The following is a 27701-nucleotide window of genomic DNA, read 5'->3' as shown; positions in this document are numbered from 1 at the left end:
GATCCCATGAGAGTAGGTACCGGCGCACCTTCTTCTCTACGAGTTCGCCAAGTTAAATAGAGTCCAACGTGACCGTCGTTATTCACGGATTCTCTTTTATTATAGTCGCCTGTTAGGCAGGGAGCTAAGCTGGCTCTTTCCTTGTTACGTCACGGTGTTGAGTTACCCGTTTTCAGATTCGAATCTTTTCTCCTTCTTCCTGGATTCTTCGCGTAAAAATATACTTTAAGTATTTCCTATTTGGCATTCAGTATTTAATGTTCCGTATTTAGTACTTAACAACTGTAAGTTATAAGTTGTAATAGGAGAATTAAGTACCGTTTTCAGGCTAACATTTATTTTCTATCTCTTGCTGCATTTTCTTGCTATCTTTAACATTTAATGCTTAATATTTGGTATCTGACGAATGTCGTATTTATTACAGCGTTTGCATATTAATTAGTCGAATCCAAGCGTATTGAGTTTCTTAACGTCTTTAGTAGCGCACTTTCGTGCGATTACAAAAATTTGATGTTGTGAAAACGAAATGTAGAACCTAAAAAAGCGTTTCATTGAAAGATGATGATACGTGCAAATACTTTTTGTAGTCATTGTATAGTGAGAATATTTGGAAAAGAAGAAGGAATAATAGAAAGAGTAATCGTAAAGTAAAAACGAAGAATGAACAGAATTAGTGAAACAATAGGAACTTTTAAAGGATCGCTTAATCATGATCAAGGATGCACAAGAAGCGGAAGATACGCGAAGTACAATATCGCGTGCCTCTGAAATCGTCGTGTCGGTCGAGTTGACCGTGAATTATAGATCTTCGATCCATTTCTTTCGCCTCACACGGAATTTATTTAAGACACTTGTTCGATGCACTTCGCGTGACACAACACGCGGATGCTACCTTCTCTGGCGTGGAAGAACGGGTATTCCAGGGCGATAATGAGTGCAGCAAGTGCAGTTGGAAACACGATGCCCACTATAAATTATATCCTACTTATTTCCAGGCTCACCGATGAGACAAATGGATACTGGTGCCCGGCTGCTGCAACCTTTTCCGCTAACAGCGGATATAAATATCTTCCTTCCTAGGATAGTAGGAAATTCTCGTTTTTCACGTATACGGTGATGATATTTCCAGTTATCAAGTTAGAATACTTAGTATTTGGATTTTGATATTTCGGATTTCACTCTGGCATTCTAAATTTCGTATTCGGCTTTTAGAAAATTTGATATTCGACTCTTGAGAAATTCGACATTCAAAACTTGGTATTCAGCTTTTAGAAACTTTGGTATTTAGATTTTAGAAAATTTGGTGTTCCACTTGTGGAGAATTCCATACTCAAAATTTGATATTCGGTTTTCGAAAAATTGAATACTCGTCTCCCGAAGAGCGTGAAATTGAATATTCGTTATTCAGTAAATTGGTAACTTCGATATATAATTAGAATCTTCGATAGCAATTCGAAAATTGAGTATTTGGTAATTAGTAACAATTTATTTAGTACAGTACCCAATAATAAAAAAGTTCGATATTTAATTTTCAGTATTTAGTTCTGGAAAAATCGGCTACTCGCTATTCGATATTTAATATTCCTTTCACATTGGTCTCCTAATAAATAATAATTCGTAAATTATACTAGATGTTCAGTCCCTCGAAAATTTATTTAGATATGTTCGTGTAACAAACGTGTTCTAAATTCCTTCGATAATTGATTTTTCTCGTACGAGCGGTATCGTTGAAAACCCCTATCGAGTGTAAGGTCGTTTAAAATCGCTGAAATTGTTCTACCTGTGCTTTGATCTTGATTAGGGCTCGGTTTTTACCTTTCACGCGAGTAGTACCTACGGTTACCTCGTTGCTACGTAGCTTACCTTCGTAAACCGGAAACACGCTATTAGCCGGGACTCTTGTTTTACCGTGATCACGTGTTCCTTTATAATTGCCTCTGATGCTTTTTGTGTTCATCAACCTTTCTTTCATTTTTTCCCCTCCCTTTCCGATGCGACCTGCATACGCTTCAATGAAAGACCGCGCGAAAGAATAGCAGGATAACGTGACGGAATAACCCGAAACAGGTTGTTTAATTGCATCAGCTAATACTCGGCAATGTGTAACTTGCCCGTTTCAGTCTTCGAATTTCTGCTTTCATAAACCGTTGCTTTCATACTTACGCATATTCATCGAGCGTCTCGTACAGATATACTACCATTCAAAAGTATTTAGATATTTGCTAGTTTCGTTTTCATATAATTCATTAAAGAATTCCTATCAAATATGTTTAAAATACATAGAGAGAGAGACAAACGAAAATATTATTTATATTTTATTCGACTAAATACAATAAAATTAAATTTTAACTAATATATTGTACAAATCTTTTGTTATTTTTGGCATAAATTTTGCGTTATTTTTATTAACAAGTTGCCACTATTTTTGTAAATTTTTATTCTTTTTTAAATCTTCTACTGTACCTATCAGAGATACTATACTCTGCTACATAAACGTTTATTGCACCAGTACGATATTAATAGCTTTTAATGTAAACGGAACTTTATGAACTGCATTTCCATATAAGCTACGTGCATCGCGAGGAATCTCCACGTATTCCGCCCCATATATGCCATTTGTGAAACTTGTTTTCATTTATGATTAAATTGCTCTTAATTAGAATCAATGTTTTAGATCTTTAGTTATAGGTATATAATAACGTACAATTGTATCGTTAGTTTACTAGAAATGGTATACGTATCACGATATTACGAAAGAATTTTGCAATTTCAAACTTTGCGATCTTCGTTTCACGACCAGTAATAATTATTTCGAAACTTTCTTCTTTGCAGCGTCGTACACGGTAACCGTAATAATCGTATCCTTTGACGAAAAAAATATGGCACGGCGCGCGAAAACGCAACAGGCAGCTCGTCTTCATCTATTGAATAACTAGACGATCGATTGCAACGAGGCATAACACACGGCTTCACGCTTTCTGAAGCCGGTCTACGAGGTGAAAATCGTGAGGAAGAACGAGGTCTTTCGCTTCCTTTCGGATACCACTAGTTCGCCAAATTGTAACGTGGCCACGGTGAAACTTTCGCGAAACAATCGTGCAAACGTATAGCTTTTGAAATTAATTAACTTTTTCCATATAATTCGCTAAAGATGGACTAACATATGGATCTGCGAAATACTTTAAACGATTTACATGGAATACATTTACAGGACAAAATTTAAGCAATCGTAGCTAGTTCGCTACAAGAAATTTTTACGGATACAAAAATTTCTTGAAATTTTACTAACGCTACAACAAGACACGATTGACACGAACTGAAATCGTATTTAAATTTTGATTAGGAATAATTCTCTTTACAAAAAAGTTCCATTGAAACAGTGGACTTTATCTTTCTTATGTAAAAGCACGAAAAAATTTCAACAGAAGCTTGCCTTGATTATATTTAGAAATGAGAATCTTACAATTTCGTAAATATAAACCTTCCCTTTTACGAAAAATATTCCGGAAGTCTCTCGAAAAAATTGCTCAATCTGAAATTCTTATTTGAGTTACGAGTTGAATTTTTCCATTGGCGAAGAAACTCGGAAAAAACTGCAATTTTCCTTCGATTAACGATCACATCGACAAAACATCTTCTGCAAAAATTCCCTGACAAGTTTCACCGGAAAGATCCATCCGTGAAAAAAGGTGAAACCCTCTTGCTGCAAACAAAATCTTGTCTCTTAGAAAAAAACGTCGAACAAGTTGCGTCGGAAATAGCCGTCATAAATGGCAATCGTAAATTAAATTTTTTCTCCCGCTGCGTAGATCTGGAAAAAGTTTCGCCGGAAGTTGGCCCTCCGAAAGGTTCACACCAAGGTTTTTCTCTTGAGGCCGCAACGAATTGGATCGTTCGATGACCGTTAAAAGATTTTAATCGCGCAATAAATGACCGGTATGGTGTACCAAGAAAATCGTCGATGATCCACATCCGGTGGTCCATCGTCGGCATCTTTTCTCTCCTCTTCTTTTTCGAGGTGAACGCGCTTGCAAAAAGTGACCTTGCACGATCTTCGCGGATCTTCTACGCGCAGCCAGGATCGGGGCCCACTTTGTACACCATCTGGCTCGACTGGCAAGAGATAGTTATGGTTGCCTCATCATCCTTAATACGAAACTACCGCCGGGTGATACACTACCTAATTCGAGTCGATGATTTCCCTTTCTCTAATCTACTCTAGGGTTACTTTTACCTTCTCTTCCTTTTCTTCTTTCGAATCACGTCACTTTTTCTTCTTTTGTTTTCGGTTACGAGTGTGGTTTATGATATTAACGATCGACAGAATGTTGGTAGATTAATTTGTTGAAGAACGTAGAATTTAGAAGAAGTTGGAACATTAGGGTAAACTCTATGGATGATGTGTAATGGTCAGTGATGTTTTACCACTGGATTTACGTAATGGTAGTAGCAATTCTAGGTAATTGTAGTCGATACTTTCCCTTTCTCAATTATCTCTGCCACTATTTTTATATTCTTTCCTTTTCTTATCTCAAGTCACTCCTTTTCGTTTTGCTTTTGGTTGTACGTGCTGTTTATGGTATCAGTGATTGATAGCACGTTGGTTGAAAATTAATTCGCTTTCATGTTTGTGAATATAAATTCTATGAACGACGCATAATAGTTATATTTTACCGTTGGATTTACGTAAAGTGAACCAGTGATCGATAGTGTATCGGTAAATGCAACAAACAGTATCTCGTGGAAACACCTGGTCTATGCCACTATTTTTGTTCGTCGTACAGTAAATTTCAGAAAATCCTTTCAAAGTCCCCATATGAAAATTCTGTCACAAAAATTTAGTCCTTCCTTAAGTTACAAAACTATACATAAATCAGATTTTTTCCTTTGCAAGAAGAATCGAAAAATGTCCATCAAAGGATCGTACAAATACTCCCTTCGAATAATAATTCTAACATATTAGGTTGTCCGATAAGTTTCTTTCGTTTTATAAGGAAATAATAGACATAATAATAGAAATAGAACGAAATGGATCATACCTAATTCAATAAAATAATATAAAACAGAAATTATTGTTCATCTATTATCACCTTATGAAACGAAAGAAACTTTTCCGACAACTTAATATAATTACGAGATAGTAATAAAATAAAATTACGAATGAAAATGTATGAAATATAGATTTAACTACTTTTAGTAGCTGTAATTAATTAGCTGTAAAGAACTGGTTAGAAGAGATTCGGAGAATGTTGTGGAAATGATAAGCGGAGATGAAAAGCATAGCGGAGCAATAACCTTTGGCTCGCGAATGCAAAGTCCATCGGAACGATTCTATGAAATAATTGGTCGTGCTTTGCCATTGATACAACGAATTCGTAGTTCCCTTTCTAACGAGTAGAATCGTTAACGACGGATGTTCTGATTGTGTTCGAAAGCGAGGGGAAAGAGGATGGCTGGCACTCACCAATGGCGATCCTCTCGACAAACGCGAGCAGAATTGTTATTCTACGTTCAGTCAAGTCTTTTTCTAAATATAATCAGCCGGTTTCCGGTGGTGCAGCAGCCAGACGAGAAGTCGAAAACTATAAATACTTGTCCAGTGGAACACGCACAACTGCAGGAAACCGTGTCTTCGTATAATACGTTCAACAATCTCTCACTGCTGATGAATGAACGATTGTTCTAACGTTTTTCTGTGAATCTAATTATCGTCGCGGCCACTTCCTTCGGATAGTTTAATGAAGTCACTTGTTAAGACGATTGTAATAAATCGATATTTATTTTTTTCTGCTTTTTTCCCCTTCTTTTCTTACTGATCGTGAGTGTGGACGATGTCTTGAAATTCAGAGAGCAACAAGGAAAAATATTAGGAAAGGAAGAAACAACTAAGGAATCGTAGAAGATTAGAAATTAATAAGATTGGAACGTGGTAATTTTGGGATTGAAGAAGAAATTATTAAGAATGTTGGGAAGATAAAAGGCAATAAAAGAGTTGGGAAGCATTGAAGATCAATGAGAGATTATTGAAAAGTGACAAAGAGCAAGGAAGACTTTTGGAAATTACGTCAAAGTTACGTACATGAATGCAATTCGAGAAGAATGTAATTGGAAAACAGAGAGTTGGAAAACATTATACACTGTCCCACGACTTGTGGATAATCAACTGGGAGATGATTCCAGACGCGAAAAGCAGTCGAAAGGAAAGAATAAGATTTTTTCATATGACGCTTCGTTTGCAAGAAGATCGAGTTTGAAGATTTGGCATATCTAAGCTTAATTAACTAACTGTGGTCTGAGCAGAAGCAAATAATCGACGGAAGGTTAAACTACATGCGAAGACAAGTAAAAAATATAGAATAAAATTTTATTATAAGATGCTTTGCTTTCGAGAAAAATAAATTTTCTTTACCGTCCTCTACTAAACGTATTCAAACTTTATGTCCTTGAAAATGAGGCCTGAAACGAAAAAATTCTATTTTCCATTTTTCCATTTTCCATGATAGTCTTCTATTAATTGTTTGCTCGTACCTAATCGGTATTTAGCCAAGTTCAAGTCTACTTGACAAATTTCCAAACTCGATCCTCTGGAAAACGAGGTTTCGGACGAACAAATTTTATTCTTCCTGTCCGACTTATTTTTCCACGTACAATCACCCGCCAGTCGAGTCTAAACGTTTTTCAAACCATATATAAAAATAAAAACAATTTAATCCTCGAAATTATCCACGTCACATGATATAAGCGTACATGAATGTACAAGTGTAATGGCCGATTATGGTAATAACCAGATGCAGTCTAACAGGGCTTGGCATAGTCTTAGAAACCCTGTAGACAGGATGTTCCCTCTTATATTTATCAAGGAAGAAAAAATCCGCCGGAGTACTTTCGCCTTCCTTCTCCGGTTCTTATTATACAGTCGGCAGCCACGCTCTTGTTAACGAACTACCAGGAATGCGTTCGAAGCACAATCCCACATAACGTCGTTTTACGTTATCGAATGCGCTGTTTGAAAATATCGATCCTCTGCTATCTTCCAATTGTACGTTAATTAACGTTAAGTAGCGTCAAACGTACAATAGAAAGCTATAGCTCGATTGAAATCAACTGGTTGCTCAAGGCTATCGAGAATATATTCCCCCTAAACGATATTTCTTCCGCGTGAAATATTCAATAATATTTTTCAATAATTAGAAATTATACAACGCGACCTATTAAATTTCTTCTCGGAGCTAAAGCGATTCTTTTAGAAACTATAACGCAATTTTTAAAGCAAAACTCCGAGCATCGAATTTTCAGGCGTCTGAAGAATCAAAGACGGTCTTCTTAATTTTACGGTACGCAATTACACGCGAACGCTTCTGTGCGTTTCCGTTGCGATCAAAGGGAACGCGCGCGGAAATAAGAAGGAAGATCGTCGAAAAAACAGACTGGTAAGAAGAGATCCGTCTAAATATAAACTTGGCAAACTGGTGACGAAGGGTTGCTTTTGAACGTTCGGACTTCTTGGACGAATTGGACCGCGTTTGTATCATTTCCCCATCTCCAGACAACGTAATACAAATTGCCGCTGTAACGTAATTTGAAATGTCGTGATAAAAATGGAGAAGAAATAGGTCACAGATAATTCGTAGATGATCTTAGAATTCAAGAAAAAAATCGTTCCACAGATTCTAAAAGAAATTAAAAAAAAAAAAAGAAAGAGAACAAATTTAATGCGCGTCTAAAATAGCGAATATAAAAATAGATAGGATCAGGTTGTATTATAATGTAATTTAAAGTGTACTGATATTATCGTACATTGTAATAAAGATAATGAAGAAGCAAGAAGCTATCGGAAGGGGAGGAGACGAGACTAAAATCGAAACAAAGACGAATTCACAGATAATCTTAAAAATTGCACAGAAGAGCCGGCCGACGGAGCAGCTAATCTAAATTTACTTCGACATAATAACACACTTGGAGCCCTTTCCACCATCCTGTGTCCCGGACCACCCAGCATGAAATTTTACGACACCGCCTTATTACATGTTAATCTTCGCACGATAAAGATTACGCGATACCAAATACTTACATACGTGCGTAACGACACTGTACACGGAATGGAATCACAATTTTGCACGATAACACGATAATTGCTATGTAAAACGGCGATTAAATACAGATTTCTCGGTCGAACCAACTTCTAATTGTATATTTGTTTGGCTTATTCGACCTATGAGATATCGCTACGACACCTACGTTTTTATTTGTTTTATGTCCTTGTTTTTCTTTTTTCTTTCTTTTACGGTGGCGACGAAAAGTATCTTCACGCCATTGTATTTATAACGGTATTTACATACTAATTAATTAGGTCGAAGTATAATAACTTTTGTATCATTCAGTGGTATGTTTCGTAGGACTAGAAAAATTTCATACGATCCACCGAACATACAAAAACAAATTCTTTTCCATTTTTCGAAACCAACAAAGTGTACCCTCTTAAAGTAACCGTGATCCTTGAATTTTTATATTTCAATCGAAAATATTTTGTACTAGGATCATACGTTCTTCTACCCACAAGATTGTAGAGGACTTTACGACAAATTCATGTTAGGCATATCACGTAATATTCTTATTAACTCGATTCCAAGTTTACAGTAGTGGAAATAATAATATTTCATCCGTTGATACATTTCTGAATTCCATTTGAGAAAGAGAAAATTACCCGAGCATGAGTTGTACATCCAGCCACTCTAATAACATTAACACGTTCGAACTACTGCAAAAGAGCAGAATGTTGAATTGCGGAATGCGGTATACAATTTGAACAGGCACTAAAATAAAGTGTACCGTAAATTTGGCTCTGGATTAATAAAAATATCATGTAACACGCCTTTTTAATTTGTCGTAAAGTCCCTTACAATCTCATGGAAAAGACAACGGTTCTATTTGTTTTACCAAAGGTAACACTGGTTTCGCTATGAAAACGAAATATTTTCGGAATCTTTTTCATCGTCATCCGATGAGTACACTCGTCGCTATTAATATTAACATAATATTTATGGATCGAGAAACAAACATTTTCCTGGAACCATAGATCCCATTCCTTTATTGTCATTTTTCTGAATCCACCCAGGAACATGTCACATAGAACGAAGATCCCACTTATGGAATATGGATTCCGGCACTATTCCCGTGGGCGGTTGCATTCTATTGTATCGAAGCGATATTCCTTTGTGCGCGGACGATTATTCACAGGGGAACACGACAGTCACGCCGAAAAAAGAACGCAATAGATCGAAAGATACCCGTGTTAGGTCGAAACACGTTGGTTCCTGTTGGTTCCTGTTGGTTTCAGCTTTTTGTGCCGCGTTCAACCCGAGGAATGCCGTGATTCCGAGGGTGCTCCGGAAATTACACGAGTCTAAGGTTGGCTATCCAAATTATAGCAAAAAGAGAACCACTTATCTCAATAGAGTTATTATCCTAAAACTCGCCAGTGTTTTCCTTTATACTGTAAGGATATTCTTTGGTTGTGGATGCAAAAGAAACGAAATAATGCAAGGCAATTGGAAAATGTAGGATCAACTCAGTAGAAAGTAAGGTACGGTACGAAAAGCAAAATTTTTTAACCGAATGTGTCTTTCATTCGAGGGTACTTTAGCCCGTTTTAGGGTATTCATTTTGAAAACGAGGGTCGTTTTTCGTGGAAACGAACCAAAGTTTTGAAAATCCGATTTTGTGAACGTTTGGTCAACGAAGGTCTTAACTGTAGAAATCGGCGTAAGACCGTGATCGTACGGAGCATTAAACGGTAAGCGGCGAGCAACTGATGGCACAGTCAATGCCAATGCTCTGAATGCCAATTTTACCGCTTACCGTTCTCTGTATGGTCACGTCCGCAACACAGAAAATAACCCAAATCTAATACAATGCTCACGATTCAGGTGCACACAGAATAAGCTATACAAGAGTTTAAGAGCAATAAATCTTAAGAAAAGACATGGTCGAAATCCACGAGGATGTCACGCATTGACAGGTTGACAGAATTTTTTTTTGTTTACCTTATTTCGGTGAAAAACGACCCAGATTTTCGACTTCGATGATCTCAAAAACCCCGAAAAAGTCTCGTTTTAGTCGAATATTTTGCTGTTCCGATGCTATACCGGAGCCGAAAAATATTTACAAAAACCTAGAATAATCCGTGTACAGAGAAAGTAACTGGAAAATATAGAAGAAAATCCACGGGATTTAACACGATTTATTACCCCAACAACCACGAGTGTGTTTTCCTTTATTTATTAGAGAGTACTTCAAAGTGCCGATGCGGAAAACGAGGTACTGATGTAAGAAGCAACCGGATACCATCACAGTCCATCTGTCTCGTCGTCAAAATGACATGACACGTGGTCGCACCTGGTTGTCGTCGAAAGAGGCGTTCGTTTCGCCATGTGACCGTTTCTGAGAGCCATCAGCAGCAGTAGAGAAAGGGAACAGCGAGGAGAAGCCCGCGAACACAAAGAGGAAAGAAGCATCGAAAATGCGGGAGGACGTCGCAAAAGAATATCCGGCTCTTCGACATATGTTCGAACATCGCATCGGCTCGAGCCTAACGCTATGTACTTATCGAAAAGGTTCAAGTCTCCTTGTGTGTCAGCTGGAGAAGCTGACTTGTTCGGTAATTCGGTTTCAGAGCCACACTTTCATTTTAACCCTGCTGCTTTTCTAGTCATCTTCGATCCAATTATATTTTTTTGACGTTAAAAAGTATCTTCATGACTTGGGCGAAATAGCAAATAGTCATGTTGGCGAGCATGAGTTTTACGTTAAACATCTTTTTATAATTGTAAATAGTAAAAAAAGTTCGTACAAACTTGTTTTCCAGTTAGAACGAATCTCTTCTTTACCGCATTGTATCCGCTTGGTTTCTCAAAAGCTGTTTAAAATGACCTCTGACAACACAAAGCTGGAGACGCTTCGGCATTGACTGCCCTGCTCTTTTCATTTCTTCAGGTATTTTCTCTGTAAGTCTTGTTCGATTCTTTCATTCGTCAATGAGCTTTCCGTACAGGATAGATAAATAACTACAGGGGTAAAAGTCAATGACAAAATATCCCGCAGACTTACGTTCAGATGTGAAAAGATCGTTTCGAACATCTCTTGCGAAGATAAGCAAGTACAAACAGGTGTCGAAGAAGAAGCAATTCTCCAATGCGACTGAACACCCTGTATATATATGTATACGTATCTAATTGTATTACTCGTTAATCTTCATCCTTCGAACAAACTAATATAAATTATTTAATCCCACGAACTTACCGTTAATAGAATTCTAAACTAACTTTTCTTTTTTTAATTTTCATGAAGCGTGTATTGATTTGAAATCTTTGACCTGCAGTCATAACGGCTGTACGTATAATACATATTATTATGTATATAATACAAGACGACGATGAAATAAGATTGGGCTAATTGAGGTAATCGAACGAAAAGGAAGAGGAAGAAGCGGCTAATTGCGACACTATTCGTATTAAACTAGATGGATCGTTCTGGAATGTTAATGGATATCTGCACAGTGTTTCCTGGCTGTCAGCGATGACTTTCAAAGTGTTGCCCGAGCCTAGTTCGCTCTTTAATACGTGTTTTAACGATGCAGTTCACGGCTACGATTACCCAACCATCGTTAGTTATATTTAAACACGTTAATTGGAACCGCAAACCTCGATAGACACAATCGGCTATTAAAATCAGCTGCGTCAAAACACCAGTACACGTGCGCCGCTAATTCTCAAGCGAAAAAGGAGACATCAGTTGAACGACCTTGCGCCAACGGGTCGTTCAACTCTTTGTGACCCTTTGTAAGCTAGGATTAATTAATTGCAACTTGCATCTTACGGTTCAATGGAATCTCTTTAGACCAATTTTATTCATTTCACAGCCTTATTTCCAGACCGTGGATATTTATACAATTTTTTGCTTAAAATGCAGGAGGACTAGAAGACGTTGACGAAAATGCCATAGCTATTTGCAGATTATAATACTTTAGTTGGGAAATATTATTCTATAATGTAGATAGTATCGTTCAACTCTAGATCCTTTGGAAACTAGGATTAATTAGTTTCAACTTGTATCTCATGGATCAATAGAATCTTTTCAGACCAATTTTATTCGTTTCTGAGCCCAATTTCCAAACAGTGAACATTTATAGAATTTTTTATTTAAAATACGTGAGAGCTAGAAAATGATGAAGATATCATTGGAAGGATGGAGAAATTTGTAGGAATAGATATAGCTATTTATGGATTATAACACTTTAGTTAGGAAATATTATTTCATAATACAGATTATATGTAGTATCGTTCAATTCTTGATCTCTTGGAAAGTAGGTTCAATTAACTGTAATTTGCATGGTTCATTGGAACTGTTTTAGTTTAATTTAATTCACTTTGGTCTTAATAATCTTCAAACTGCGAATGCTTATGATAATTTTTCTATAAAATACCTAAAAACATAAGAAAGCATCTACTGTAATCGTTTGTTCAAATTATATTATACATGCATCGATTGTCAAGTTAGGCATGCGTTTCCATTGAACAGATATAAAATATACAATTCATTGCATCTTTTGGAATTATAGCTTGTAATCTGTTCAACTTAAATCTATACAGTTATCCTTATCAAAAGTAAAACAGTAAATGTGCAGCTACCATACCAGAAACGTTTGAACATTTCATACATGCGAGAAATAAATAAAAATAATTTTTTTCTAAGGTATAGGAGGATCTTTATGGATCACTGTATATTTATATTTAGCTCGAAATAAAGTGAACATTTTTATAACATGACACAAGGATAACATTGTACCTTATTCGGTTTTCCCAACCGATGAGCCATTCAGAATGCAATCGCACAAAGTGTCATCATTTTACTCAAAATCCAACGCTATCGATGATAAACTTCCCTTAAATATCTTAATAATTTCTTAGAAAGTATCTTCTGCTTAAAGAATTCGCTGATCGGTGCGTATATATTTTTACAACTGAAGATTAGATACCTATACGTATGATCAAAGAAAACGGTGAACTTCCAAGAACTCAGCTAAGATAAGATAGCGAATTAAGTCTCAGCCAAACAAACGGTGCAAATTTTTCCCGACCACTGTGTATACACCTTGACAATAGGAATATGACGAGTTATACGGAAGTAAGCGACTAATGTTCGTCTTTCACTCGAAGTAAGAATCATGCCTCGTGGATGCCTCGTATACTTTCTAGGGAATACAGACATCAGACTTGCTCATTGTGTCTCAAAAGGAGAATACAGCATCTTTGAATTTGGTGCCTATAGGAAGTACTGGTACACCATTGTATTTATTATAACATTTAACTCTGCTATGCAATTCTTTCAATCATTTTCAATCCAATTGTATTTTTTAATGTCAAAAATATATCTAAAATCTGAACAAAATTAGATATTAATACAAAATTTTCAATTTCGCGTTCAATATGTTCTGAGACTATTAGAAATCTTCGCTGATTACTGAAATTAGTACAAAGTTGACAAAAATCGATAGAAATGTGTTTATATTTCTTTATTTGTGATTCTGAAATGTTCCCACGCTTGAATAGGAAAAAGTGGAAGTAAATAATTAAAAAGAACTGAACAATTCCATTCCACACAAATCTGAATTACTAAAAAGGAACTTAATATAGACCAGCTGACTAATCCACGTGGAAACAATCGTTAAAAGAGAAATTACCATGTAAATATCGCAGATGACTCACGGAGCATTCCTCGAGTGAACTGTGTTTCGCTGTTTCCTCCACCTCCAACTTGAATGGCTGGAGGAAATACCAAAAGGATCTCGCGGACTGAACGAGATCACGACAACCTGCTGGTAGAATCAAACGCGTTGACCTGAAAATTATATCGATGGATCGTGCATGGAAACGTGAATGCGTGAGAACACGAAAGCAAATCTCGATCGTGGGACGAGAGAAAAGAGCGAAAGAAGAAGGGACAAGAGTGGCGGGAGCAAGTGCCGCACCCTGTAGAACCTCTCCAGTTCTCATTTCTCTGTCGATTGCTCACGGATGTTTGAAAAGAAAAGGGGGAAAGAGAGAAGAAGGAAAGAAAAACGGAAAACGAATAGGATATGACTTGGTTGAACTAACTTTGTTTTACAGTACTGACTATGTTTGACTGACAACACACGAGCAGAATCTAAAAGCAGCAGTTTAACTTGAAGTCAAATCTAGCAAAATTTAAACGAAATTTAATTCAAAATCCTAATTCAACTTAAACACATGTCTAATCTAACCTAGCCGAATTATAGGCTGCTAAAACTTTGTTTTAGAACACCAACAATTTTTGATCGATCTCTGTGCTCTCTGATGGTAAACAAGTGGAATTTAAAAACACTACTTTTGAGTTTAGAGAATTTAATCCTGACTAAATTTGTCAGTTTACATTTCAATTAGATCAGGTTAGATTTCGAGTTTGTATTTAACAGTATTTTCGCTTTAAAACAAAATTTGTTGTACGGCGTAGTTGGGTTAGAGGAGATTACGCTGTAAAAAGAATAATTGATGATGTGGAGGAGGAAAGGCGTTTAGAAAGAACGGATCGAGGCTGTCGGGTCGTCACACTCGCTGCCCGGTGCAACAATGACCATCAGAAGGAGTAGACCGGAAGTCTCTTGTAATCCGCGGATGCCTGGCCTAGGTTAGAATAGGAGAGGCTAGATCAACGTCTTGGCTAACGGTATAATATTTTAACCATTTGAATTATTCTCATACGATACATTCATATGTATATGTGGAAGATAAAAAATCCAAAGGTATCTGTCGAAGAAGGAAAAAATTTATTTTAAAATTGATACGACGAACATATATTACAAACCAATAACAAAGCCTATAAAACGATGTAGAAAATGCAAATATTGTAACCGGAATTAAATGCAAAAAACGCGACACATAATGGTTCTCTGGTTTTCTAATAAAAGAGAATTCCTACCCCAACGATTAAATAGTACGAGAATTCGTGTTTCGAAATTCTATCATTTCTAACCTAAATTAGGTATTATTATCCTGAACACCTGGTATCTCCGCCATCTTGAATATAGACAGTCCACATCGCGTGTAAAATCCCCACATTATTTGTCTGAAAATTCCTTCGGGCATAGTGATTAGCTGAAGCGAGAATTCCAAAGCAAATTTGTCATTCAACATAAAAAAGAAGAATAATTCGCGTGACCTAAGAAACTCCCTATTCTTCGCTCCATTCGCATTTTTCTAGGGTCCAATCCTCTTTTTTTTTTCTTTAGCTTCGTCGTCCTGCGGTCTATCATCAACGGTAATTCTGAAGCTCTTTCGACCGGTGGTTAACAGGAATTTGGGTCAGTGATGCTTCTTACAAAATATCGAGTTCCTCCAGTGTCATTGTTCGGCATAAATCAAAAACTGCTAAACTGCTAATTAATCTCGAAAGAAGATTAAAGTTTAGTTGATATTTTCTTTAAAAAAAGGTCTTTATTCCGGTTTCCTGGTCAGTTTACAAATACGTCATTTTATAAATTTTATAAAACATTTCATAAATCAATAAATACTGTGATAGCTAACTATTGTAACATAATATAGAGGAAAAACTGCAATACTTTGGCTTATCGTACGCTTCGTGCCTTTTTCTTTTGAGGTTATATCATCTCGTCAGGAAGATTTCTCGATGTTTTGTGACTTTAACAATACGTGAGATAAGATAGTATTGTGAGGAAGAAACATGGGAAAATGTAAACGCGTACATGGTTAAATTAGATTAGGAATTAGGAAACAACAATTCTGATGATTGAGAAATATAATGAGAATATTTATGACACTGGCATATAGGATCTCTCAGAGGTATTATAAACTGAGATACTTCTATATTACCTCATATTATTTTAGTACATAGTTTCGTATTATCAAAGTTAAGTAAGTATAAGTAAAAATATAGTAAAATAAAAAAAAATTGGTTTCTAAAAATGGAAGTAAATTTCTTAATTAAATAATATTAGTTGTGAAAAAGTTACTTAGAATCAAAAAAGGTTCTGTATTATAATTTTAAAATCTTTCTTAGATCAATAAACTACTCAATTTAAGAAAAGTAGTAATAAAATCAGCGCAATTCAATAATGTTCCTAATATTTTCACTTGATAGATTGTAGGAGTACTAATATGTAAATGTATATGAACGAACAAATTACTTATTTTCTGTAAACCTAACCTAATCTAATCAGTTCGTATCTTCTTACGCAGCAAGGTTGAAATATGTGAAATATGAATGCACGTCCTGTTGTTAAAATATGAAGAAGAAGACCTTTTAGCAGTCTAAACTTTACTTAGTGTATCGTTTATTATAATATCTATCCGGTTACGGGTCATGCTTTTGGTCTGCTGGGGGTCTCGGATGATTATTAAGGTTTCGCGTGGAGTCACCTTACCGTAACCAGCCCGTTTCTGGTATGTTTCAAATGGAAAAGGTAGTACATTGACATTCGTAAGAACTATTATTCATAATTTCTTTCTTAAAAAAAAAAAAGAAAAAAAAACAGGAAAGAGAAACTTTTGTATAAAGAGATCAGCTGACTAACTTGCAATTCAACAGGATTAATTAGTATCTCTAGTAATTTAAAGATAATGTAAGTGCATTTAATTAGATAAGATAATATAATACAATAGAATATTAGTACGTAAGGTAGTGATAGGTAAATATCATGAGATATTCTTTATAAGCAAGATAGCTTACGCAAAACAAATCTATCTATGAATCAACTTTCTACGTATTTCCAACTCATTGAAGTAATGTAGAAGTAATGTTGATAATTAAATATTCCATTACAATATAATTAAATAAATGAGTTATTTTATATTATAGGATGTAAACCGGAAACCGTGTCAAGCAAACGATCAAGTATTAGAATAAATAATAAAATAAATATTTGCAACAATTGCTAATCACAGTTTGGCCCGCCAAATTTGAACCTTCGAAAGAGAAGAAACAAGCTTCGTATTTCGCAAAATACCATTTAAAATGTGTCTCAACGAATCTATAAAATTTCTATGAAAAATTACGATTGTACATATAAATACTAATATAATTGTATGTATAAATAATTTAAAAATGATTATCTAGATTACTTTAGTAGAAGTCTCGAATAAAATGTAATTGAAATATCTGATGAGACATAATCTTTTCCAACGAACGAGCAAAGATGTTCTACAGCAAATCTATAAAATTCCAAGTATATAATTTTGGTTATTTGGATCAGTTTCGTAATTCTGTTGTGAAATATAAATGTAATTGAGAAATCTGAAGAAATGTAATCTGTTCGAATAAACGTCCACATGTCGTAAGTAACATAAATGTATGTATGAATGTATTATAGTGTATGAAAGCAGAACGCATTCAGAGGTTGCCAAAGGAAGATTGCAAGTACGCGGCCACTTATGTTCATAATGCATCCCGTGCGTAAGTTCGCATGCACATACGCTCGTGCATTGTCCAGAATCGTAAGCCATGAAAACCAGTCTCTCACCCATAGCTCGTGCCGAACTTTCAGCGTTCATGTTGCGTGTGCATGTGTCATTAAAGTGGGAACGCTGGATAAACAGATACTTGTACAGGGTGGTCCATCCAATTGGGACAAGTTATACCTCTTCCCTATTTAATTATTATTTAGTTACAATTCGACTATCGATTAACACATATTGATAACTATTTGCGATCTAACAAATCTCATGGAAAGTATTAAAGAAAATGAGTGATATTTAAATTATTTTCATTTTCAGTAATGTCATATTAAAATTCTGCTGATCGATCCGAAAGCAACGTTAAACTCAGCAAATTAACAAAAACGTAATTACAATATTTTTCTCCTATGATCTTCATATAAGTACACACGATAAAAGCAAATCTGATATAATAAGTGAATCATTGTACTAAATTCTAAAATAGTATATATCAAGAACTAAACGAACATGTACATGCTACGTATTTCTCAAAAAGTGGATCGAAACGTAAAATAAAAACCAAAAACGTAGGAACTTCTATTTCTCCCTAATCCTTCGCAAGAAATTGTTTAAGAAACAACAAAGGAATTTGCATCTTGCGTGTCTTCTAAAATCCAGCGACCGCGCAAAAAAACTCCCCTAAGGAAAATTGCATAATAGAAATTGCAAGCTGCTGCGAGAGCGGCGTCCACTTTGGACGGAACAAGAACAATAAAAAAGAAATAAGAAAAAATATTGTAAGAGGAAAAAATGAGAAAGAATAAAGGAAGGAATTGTCTGGTATTTTCTACGATAATAAAGGGCGCGTGTGCCATATTAGGGTGCAAAGGAGTGAAAGAATTCCGTGATACTTCTGATGGAACGAAACATCTGCCATAAGCTCCGCCACCTACTTCCGAATCGTCCACCATTCTTGCATACCCTTGCCATCATACCGTGAATATTCAATCCTTCTGATGACCAAAAGAAAAAGAAGGTTATAACGAAGGCTCGTGACACGCGAACCAGAAAGCACCTGGTCGACTTTGTTCCTCTTAATCAAAGGACATTTTGTACGTGGTCATTACGCGTGGAAAACACGCGACAATTGCGTGCACGGATTGTCAAGGAATCTTTGTTTTGTTCCCTTTTCTTGTCCTTTTTGCTTAACCCTTCCTTTTAAAGAAAGGTTCGAAGCTTTCTTCTTCTTGGTATTTAAAATGGCATTTGCGGTTTGTGGGAGTAACTGGTAATTATTGCCTATTTGTTATTTAGCTATTTGTAATTCCCTATTTGTTCCTTACATTTGAAAAAAAAAAATAGTGATTATTTGGAAAAGTATAATAAAAATTGATTATTTGAGAAATATAAAAGAAACATAATATAATATTTGACTGAACTTATGGATATTTATGTGTTTATGCAAAACTTAGAAAATGCACAGGATAAATACATTATACAAAAATATAGGAAATATCTAGAGTAAGATGCTAGTTATAATTTTTGATAGGTAAAACGAATCTTTAAGCTCTATTTTCTTAACTATGTTTATGAAACTTTAATTACATAACTATTATGTATATTATGTTGTATATCCCTTTTTATATTTTTTAAATAGTCACTTTTTTATTTTTCTAAATAATCAATATTCTTTCAAAATTCAAGAAGCTCAGTGCTTCGAATTACAAAGCGACACTCGAAACTTCAGAGGGGTAGTGCACAACGTAGTTGCATCCCCCAAAACCTGTTCATTACAATAGCACCACTGTTCATACGTGCAGTTTCTTTTTTAAGCAAAGGTTTCTATCGATTGGCCGAGGGTTGGTTCTAGTCTCGACGGGGTGATTTACAGGACCCCATGGTACATACGAATCGAAAGTATTAGAATCCATTCGAGGGATCCTTCGAGATACTGAAATTCAGCCTGTTCAAAGATTCAGCCAGCCACACGAAGATGAATGCGTTTCGCGTCACTTATGCACTCTCTATGTTTCCCTTGGTTAATGAATTATTCGAACAGCGTTAAATATTTTCGAAGTCACGTTGACAAAATTTTTATGTGGTAAAGGGGAGGGAAGAAACGGGGTGGAGAATTTTGTTTTATTACTGAAGTTCCAAATATGTAATTACTTTGAGAAATTTCGGCTGTAGAAATGTTTTCAATCTATGTAGTAATTTAAAAAAAAAACTGCAAGAAAGTCAACGAACTCGCATTAAAGTTTCAATGCTATATATTCTTCTTATAAAAAATTACCTTTAACGCCTTACTCTCTATTGCCTTAAAACTCAATCCTCTACTACAATCCCAATCTTCGCCAAAGATCCATAAATAAAACAAAACCTACAAACAAATTCAACTGTAAATTCCACTATAACTAGCAATAAATTGTTTTCATGAAACAGGAAACAAGCTCCTCCTGAATGTATCAAAAGGGTGCATCCTGTTTCTTCATACAAACAAATCGATTTCACAGCGGGCGAAGAAAAAAACACGGCCAACTCGCGAGCATCGTTGTGGTCAGGAAAGAATGCTGAGAGGAGATTTTGTGTCCTGGTTCCTCGACATCTTTCGTTATTTTCCGAGCGATCGAACATTTGCGCGGCAAAACGGAACGGGCCACGGAACGAACTGTGGGAAACACAGACGGAGGGCTTCGTGTCGGACGCGAAATGTCGAAGCCATTGAATCGCCTAAGAGACAAAGGAAGCGAGCTGCGCACCACCGGCTGCTGAACAATGAGCCGATCTTTGGAAATCGAGAGGCGGTTTTCAGCCTAAACCGGTATCAACGTATGATACGTTTCTTGTTTTTTTTTATTCATCACATACCTATATGAATTTGTAGGTATACATAGTGGTTTGTATACATAAGTATTCGAAGACTTATAGGAAATTAATTTGATGAATATATTGTGTTATGTATAGACTGTTGCCTTTTATACAATTACGTATTTTTGAGGATATAATTTAAAAAATTGTTTTACCTAGCACGTATTACAGGAAGCAGTATACTTTGAATACTTTATATATTTTTTCATATTACGTACATATTATGTGTAATTTTGTGCTTTCCAATTTCCTATAATTATATAAAAGTCCTCAATGTAATGATCATATTAATGAAATTTGAAAATACATATACAGAGATATTAAATATAGGCAAACTTAAATAATTGTACAAGTTAACCTTTTCACGCTTGATGTTGACACGCACACCATTGTATCCTCAACAAGTTGTTAGTAAACTGAGTAATTATTTTCCTACTAACGTTTAACTAAATATTACTAACTTTTGTTACAGATTAAAGAAAATCCGGTACTTAAAGAGATAAATAGATCTCACATATATACAAGTTTTTGACGTTCTTCTGAAGAAATGCGACGAAATTTATTATATAACCTAATGCATAGTTGAGCAACGAAATAGTTTATGGAATAATAGAAATAGCATTTGAAGTAGCGAGACAGAACAACGAACCTTTTCGTCGATCATATTAGCTGTTAACGTTGCATCGTCGTTGGTATCCAGCTTGAAAGACACATTTGCATATCAATTATATTCTGCCTACACACTGTGCAATATTATACTTCGATAGTTCCCAGACAATCTCACCGCCAATACTATCCCTCAGGCAGCCACCTACAACGATCCGCTATTATAAAACGCAATATACCTGCTTGTTCCACCAGATTTCTCAGTTTTATTCCACGTTTCGGTGCAAAATTGCATCGTGTTTAACTCCTTCGGGGAATTTATTAAAGCCAAAGATAGATAATCATCTTTTTTCATTTTTCAGTTTCTAGAAAGAAGAGTACTTCCTGTATCCTTTATAGCATTTAATAATGACAACTTAACCTCCCACTTAGGTTAGTTTTCTCTAATTGTAGTCTAGTTAGTTACTTTGATTTCTAGAGGTATAGTACATACATAGGAATAATACTACATAGGAAAACTATGAAATATCGATTACAGTATTATTTTAAAGTATTTTAAAATATTACGAAATTACTAGAGCACAATATGAATAATACAGTAATAAAATATTCTAAAATATTATAAATTTACTATGAAATATAGTTTCTATAAAATACTATGAGTAATGTAATCATATTAGATACCGGAAAAAGTTCCTAAAAGTTTGTAAAAATTGGTTCTTGTTAATAATATGTTAATAATAACAACAAATTAAATTTTGTGCAGTAATTGGTAAGCGTAATGCATGAAATTTATTTCAGTGGAAAGTTTGATCTTTGTAGTTGGTATAGATGTTTCACTGTTCTCAATTGTTTTGACATTCCGTTGTTTAAACTTCACACAACAATAAACATGGATAGCGGGGAGTTAAAAATTTATGCTTTCCTACTATACCAGTTTGAACTTGGAAATACAACAATAAATGAGGTAAGACGCATTTGTGTACATGAAGAAGGTGCTGTTGGCAAAAAAAATAGCGTAAAAATGATTTGGACGGTTTAAAGAAGGAAATGAATCGTTAGATGACGAGTCGCGTTCAGAACGTTCATCTGTCATCGAAAATGAGAACTTGGATTCAAACTATTTCAAACTATTTCGAAAAAGATGTTCAGGCGAACAGAATTAAATGACGATTTCTACGTCGAATAAAATTACATTTATTCTCAAAATATACTCGGAACTTCATCTATATTTTCCACCTATTTATTTGTATAAAGTTTTCTAAATATTTTTCGAAACAGTTTGCTCGTTCGTATTTTCAATTTATTTGTTTCCACAAAATTAAAGTTAAAGAAGATCAGAACATTTGAATTTTATTCTAAAAATGCACATACGCACATACCTTTTCCGGTACCTAACCTTCTATTATAAAGTATTATGAATTAATCTAGAGAAGGGGGACCTCCCGTATCCTGCAGGACATATGCTTTAGAGGATTTCAAGAGCCATCTGTCTGAGAAAGATTCGCGATACGATCTGGGGCCCTTCAAGAAAGAATACTTAGGATGTGATATTCAAAGGGGGACCATAATCCGGCCTCCCACGATGTTCCTAAATTTAACATTTCTTATGAATTACGAGAGGCTTGTACACAGTTTTCGAACCCTAGCCAACTGTGTTTTATAAAACGTCGGCCCACGTGCGCACGAGCGCAATCGACGCGATGAATTGATTGGTACAGTATGCTACAAAAGTTACAACCCCTATTGTTCCTTTCGTCGTCTGCTTCTTAGAATTTACATGAATATTTACAGAAAATCATTGCCTTGAATTTTATTGGAACGAATAATTATTTTAGAAAATTTATTATTTTAGGAGAATAAATTATCTGGAAAAAAAGTCTTAGTAATTTTATACGAACAAATAAACTAAAAAATATGAAGAAACAAATTGCGTTAGTGGAATTTTGTGAAAACAAATAAATTGAAAATACGAACGAGCAGGCTGTTTCGGAAAATATTTAGAAATCTTTATACAAATAAATACGTGGAAAATATAGATGAAGTACCAAGTGTATTTTGAGAATAAACGTACAAGAACATATCGAGTCCTACATTTCACTTTCATAATACCAAAATTTTGTAACTATATGAAAATACTACTAAATGGTACGGAATTAAATATACTTGGACTTGAACAATTATTATGCAAATGTCTATAATAAATACAATGATGTTCAAATACTTTCTGTAACCACTGTATGTAGAGTAATCGTTTCAAAAACAGGTTCATGGTGCATCTGCCCTTTGAGGCGTGCTACCCTTGAAACAACAGGTCGATCGTTATCGTTGATGCCACTTTCGCCACAATTCAGATGAATGAAGAGAGCCGAGCATAATCACGCGTTATTGAGGCGAATGGTTTCCGGAAACGACCGTGATTCGTTTACGATTCAGAGGATTATTTTTTTATGAGATTTATTAGATTGCTTCTTTAAAAGAAATTTTAATATGACAAGAAGTTTTCTTTTTTTTAAAAGAGAAGTATAATATTAGAAGTATAAAATTCACATCGGAAAACTTTTCGTATGAAAGACAATTTGTCTGTCAACAAAAGTAATCGTACAAATATAATAAAATAATAAGTATAAAATCTTAATTACAGTTCTTCAACTTGAACCGTTGAACGAAGGATTAAACACTTTTTCGTGGCACCTGTTTACACCGGATTAGATTAAATATCACGGCCATTAATCACGAATGCATCGTAACACCGAGGAAAAAGAACATAGTTCCCATCGTCTTCGAACGATCCTGTTTACCTGTGCGTCTCAGGGAGAAATCATCAATCATCTCTTTGGCGACAGCGCTGCTATCGAAATCACCGCGATATATAACTCTTGATGTATTTTCTCTTTCAGTACGGAACAAAGCGCGTGTGCGCGGGCGTACATCCATTAGGAAACACAACGGGAAAGAGTTAACCACGCTAAAGTGAAGAATAATAAATAAACGATCGCGTCAAATTTTCCTTCCAAGTGGTTTCCTACGTAGTATTATCCTCCTCGAGATATCAAATAATCCTTTTACCCTCTTTACATTTCTGTATATTATCGACTACAATCTAATCTTCTTTCGATCCCCGCAAGAACAAATAATTACGCCTATTAAAAAATTCCAAAAATCTCTGTCAAAAGAAATCATTTACCAAAGCAACCGTATTCTCTATTTTAACCAAGATACCAAGGTCTCCGAAATTTTATTATATTTGGTCAATATATTATCGATCGCTCTTTATCCATTTTCAATTGGATTCGCCTGAGAAGTAAGAAAAGATTCGAACTTTTCTGCGTCGGTCCATTTACACCTTGGTGAAACAGGATAAAAAAAGGGACCGTCGGAGGACCATTAGGCTGGTAGGAAAAAATGTTTCTTATTCGAAGAGCGACCGCAACGCGGCTCGTTTCGCTCTCCTCTAATTTCCAAGCGTACCGCGGAAAGATGGAGCATGTCGGCTAGCAAGCGATTTGTTCTTTTGGTGGAAGTCGATGATGGCTTGTGCGAACCACGGTGGAAAACGAAATGAGCAACAAGAAAACGCGATCTTGAGCAAGGTGGTAATTACACTACTGGCAGAAACTCTCCATCATAGTCTCCATCATACCCCATGAAATACACGTTTCTATGCTCGATGAAAGATCGATGAATTGATCGACGATGGTATTCCTTGGAGATTTTGAGTGAAAATTAGACGTGAATTGAATTTCTTGCGAACTGCGCGCAATGCTGATTACTACAAGATAAAGTTGCGCTGTAAGTGAAAGAAAAGGAATTTCGAAATATTAGGAAATATTTTTGTAAAAAGAGGATCTTTCAGACTAGATTTTTAAATCCATTTCTTATATTTATGATATTCTGTAAATACCGGAGTGTATAAGCAAAATTGTGCTGTGAACGAAGAAACATAATTGTTATAGCACTTCAAAATTAAAATTCGATATTCAATTATTCTTGCGGTAATAGACAGTAAACTATTCTGCTTAAGAAATGTACCTCGATAATATTACAACCATAAATTTGTATTTAAAAACGAATCTTACGTCTTAGGGGATGATCCGCTAGAAAACTTCCAACTTACAAACTTGAAATGTTATATCTCATAAAGAAACATTTTTAACGATATCATTGGAATATCTCTAAAGAGATCTTAATTAATGGTTGTTTAAAGTAAATTGTAATAGTTTGAAGCGAAAAGAAATTTTGTATAAAAGTAATAAACTTTCAAAACGTTTTCTAAGAAGGAATCAAGCAACGCTACAGTATAGAGAATGTAATGCAGAATATACGTAATTGCTTGAAAAGGATTAACATCGGATATGCAATTCCAAGGAAAACGTAAAGAGCTTTTAAGATAAGATTTCCCGTTGATGAGTTTCCCACATATTCATCTTTATAGTTTCGTCAGCAATTTGAATCTTGATCAATCGTTTTGATACAGTATTTTATACGTCTGATGCTTTAAGAAAATTAAGAAATATTCCCAAGAGTTGAAGCAAAAAGAATAAACTAGTAAAAACTGTGAAACAGCAAAATATGGTAACAATGTCAACGGATTGTAATTTGAAATAAAAATTCGCGGAGGTGGGCTGACCTTAAGAATGACTAAGGCTAAAAATGATCATAGTTTAGGTCAGTACACCTGAGTCATACAACTCGAATTCCATTAAGATGAGCAATATGTACTACCGTGTAGTTAACGCGTAATTCATAAGTAGACTGCGGATATTTATGCAGTTATGGCAAATTGGAAGATACGAAAGTGTACAGATTGCGCATAACATACAAGAATTGATAAAATATCCAAAATGGAATATTCGTTATAATTCTTATGGTTTGAAACCAATATACTATTCCTGTAGACGTGCCCATACAAATATACATTTTTTGAACGCTGTCATTTCCATATCGAACAGTCATTCGATACCTGTTTCATAATCATTGAATACCTATTTCGAATATTACTCGGGAACAATCGTGACTCATTAGAAAAACACTCTTGAGTTATTTCAGAGCACGATGACATTATGCTATGAATAAAATCTGTTTGATCAATGATCAGAAAGGCGATTGTACCGCGAAATTGAGACAGAAGAGTAGCCCGGTACGAATAGGATCGTGGACGGATCATTTGCGTGTTTACATCGAATAAAAAGCTAATCGAAACCATTCAGAGTTATACAGTGACGAAATGTAAACAGGCAAATGCTTAGTCCTTAATTTAACTGTAATTGTATAAGAAAAAGTTTCATTTCTATTCCTATTTTTATAATATGATTGAAAAATTTTTATTTCTTGCATTTTGAATAATAATTAGACTACGGATATTTATGTAAATTCACATTTTCATGGATTTATATAGCTAAACAAATGGAACCTAGGTAAAGAAGAGTTACCAACTAAATATTTCGAATGTCACCACTTTTTAAATGTTTAATATTATTTTTCGTTATATTTCACATTATAATTACAGTTATACTAATTAAAAATTAGCTGTAGGGAATACATTTTATAAAAGATACCTCACTAGATGCCTTATAATTATCTTTTTTTAATAACATTCATGTATTGTACATGATACATAAGTATTCATTATAAAAAAATGAAATAAGGTGCAAATATGTACTCACTTTGACTGTAGACTGCATTGGCAATGACCAACAACACAAGCGTTCCTCTGACAATGAGCCTCATATTCATCTGTTTTCTTAAACTTCAGTCTATTTCTACACCACTTGAACTCACTCACTTTCGATCCTCGAGATCCGCCAATATTAATCGCGACTCATCGATTAACGATCAAGCAAAATCATCCGCGCAACATTCATTGAACTATCGTATAACTAATGTTGTGCAAATAACCTTCTTTCCAATTATTAATTTATAAAATAATACATCTCATTCATAAAATAAAAGAGGAGGGAAAAAAGAAAATATATAAATACAATGTATATTCGTCGAAAGTCAAAATCAGGATACGTCAATGAAGAGACGAGACCGTAAAAGCTCGGTCGTGAGCACGCCTTTCTTCAGCAAACGTGACTTCTCTCTTTCTTCCTCCCTTATTCCCTCTCTCTTGTTCCGTCCCTCTGAATAGTGCACCGTGAACCGGAGCGTACAGCACTTTCCACGAGTTTTGCTCAGGAGGAACGCGATGAAATACCGTTTGATACTTTGTTCCTTCTTACAAGCTTGTGTTTACTTTTACAGTACTATTCAATGGATAATAACTCTCGCTCACAATTGGCAATGTAGGCACGAGAAGTGAAAATTTTGGGAAATTTTGTCAGTTTACTTTTTCCTTCCTCTGTTCGTGATTTTATTCGTTGAATATTTGATCTCTATTTTGTTAGATAATAGTGAATGACTGTACGTTAAGAGTCACTTGATTTTGAGCTGTGTCAAAGACTAAGACAGCGAGTCGAATCGAGGGGTTGAAATTGAAGATGAAGAAAACGAGCCAGGAAATAACCGCGACCCGCACCGTGCCGCGGTTCGCAAACGAATGCCACTGAAGTTGCCGCTCTTCCGAATTCCGTGGCTACATAGGTGTGCGTGCGCCGTATCCCCCCTTCCTTCCCGCTCCGCGTGAATTTAGTTATCCCCACCACCGCCGCTTCTCGGCTACGCGCACCATCTTCCCCCTGTTATAAATACACCACCGCGGTACCGGTGTGCAACATTCGATTAGGAATGGCTCCGATCTAATTTCAAGCTTCTTTAATT

At 35.3% G+C, this 27701-nt stretch overlaps 1 protein-coding gene across 2 annotated transcripts in view; it reads right to left on the bottom strand.

The window, feature by feature from the left end:
- LOC132914083 (uncharacterized) overlaps nt 1-27496 on the bottom strand; it is a 36895-nt gene extending 9399 nt beyond the window's left edge. The window contains exon 1 of one of the 2 annotated variants that reach the window (XM_060972902.1): nt 26606-27496. In XM_060972902.1, the coding sequence (XP_060828885.1) occupies nt 26606-26675 (70 nt within the window). In that variant the 5' untranslated portion in view covers nt 26676-27496. Of the gene's footprint in view, nt 1-20982; nt 21429-26605 lie in introns of those variants that run through there. The other variant, XM_060972903.1, reaches the window with a different exon arrangement.
- Nucleotides 27497-27701: the final 205 nt, after the last annotated feature.

The sequence above is a fragment of the Bombus pascuorum genome, chromosome 14 (assembly GCF_905332965.1).
Source record: "Bombus pascuorum chromosome 14, iyBomPasc1.1, whole genome shotgun sequence".
NCBI lineage: Eukaryota > Metazoa > Arthropoda > Insecta > Hymenoptera > Apidae > Bombus > Bombus pascuorum.
This window is presented reverse-complemented; position numbering and strand designations above follow the sequence as displayed.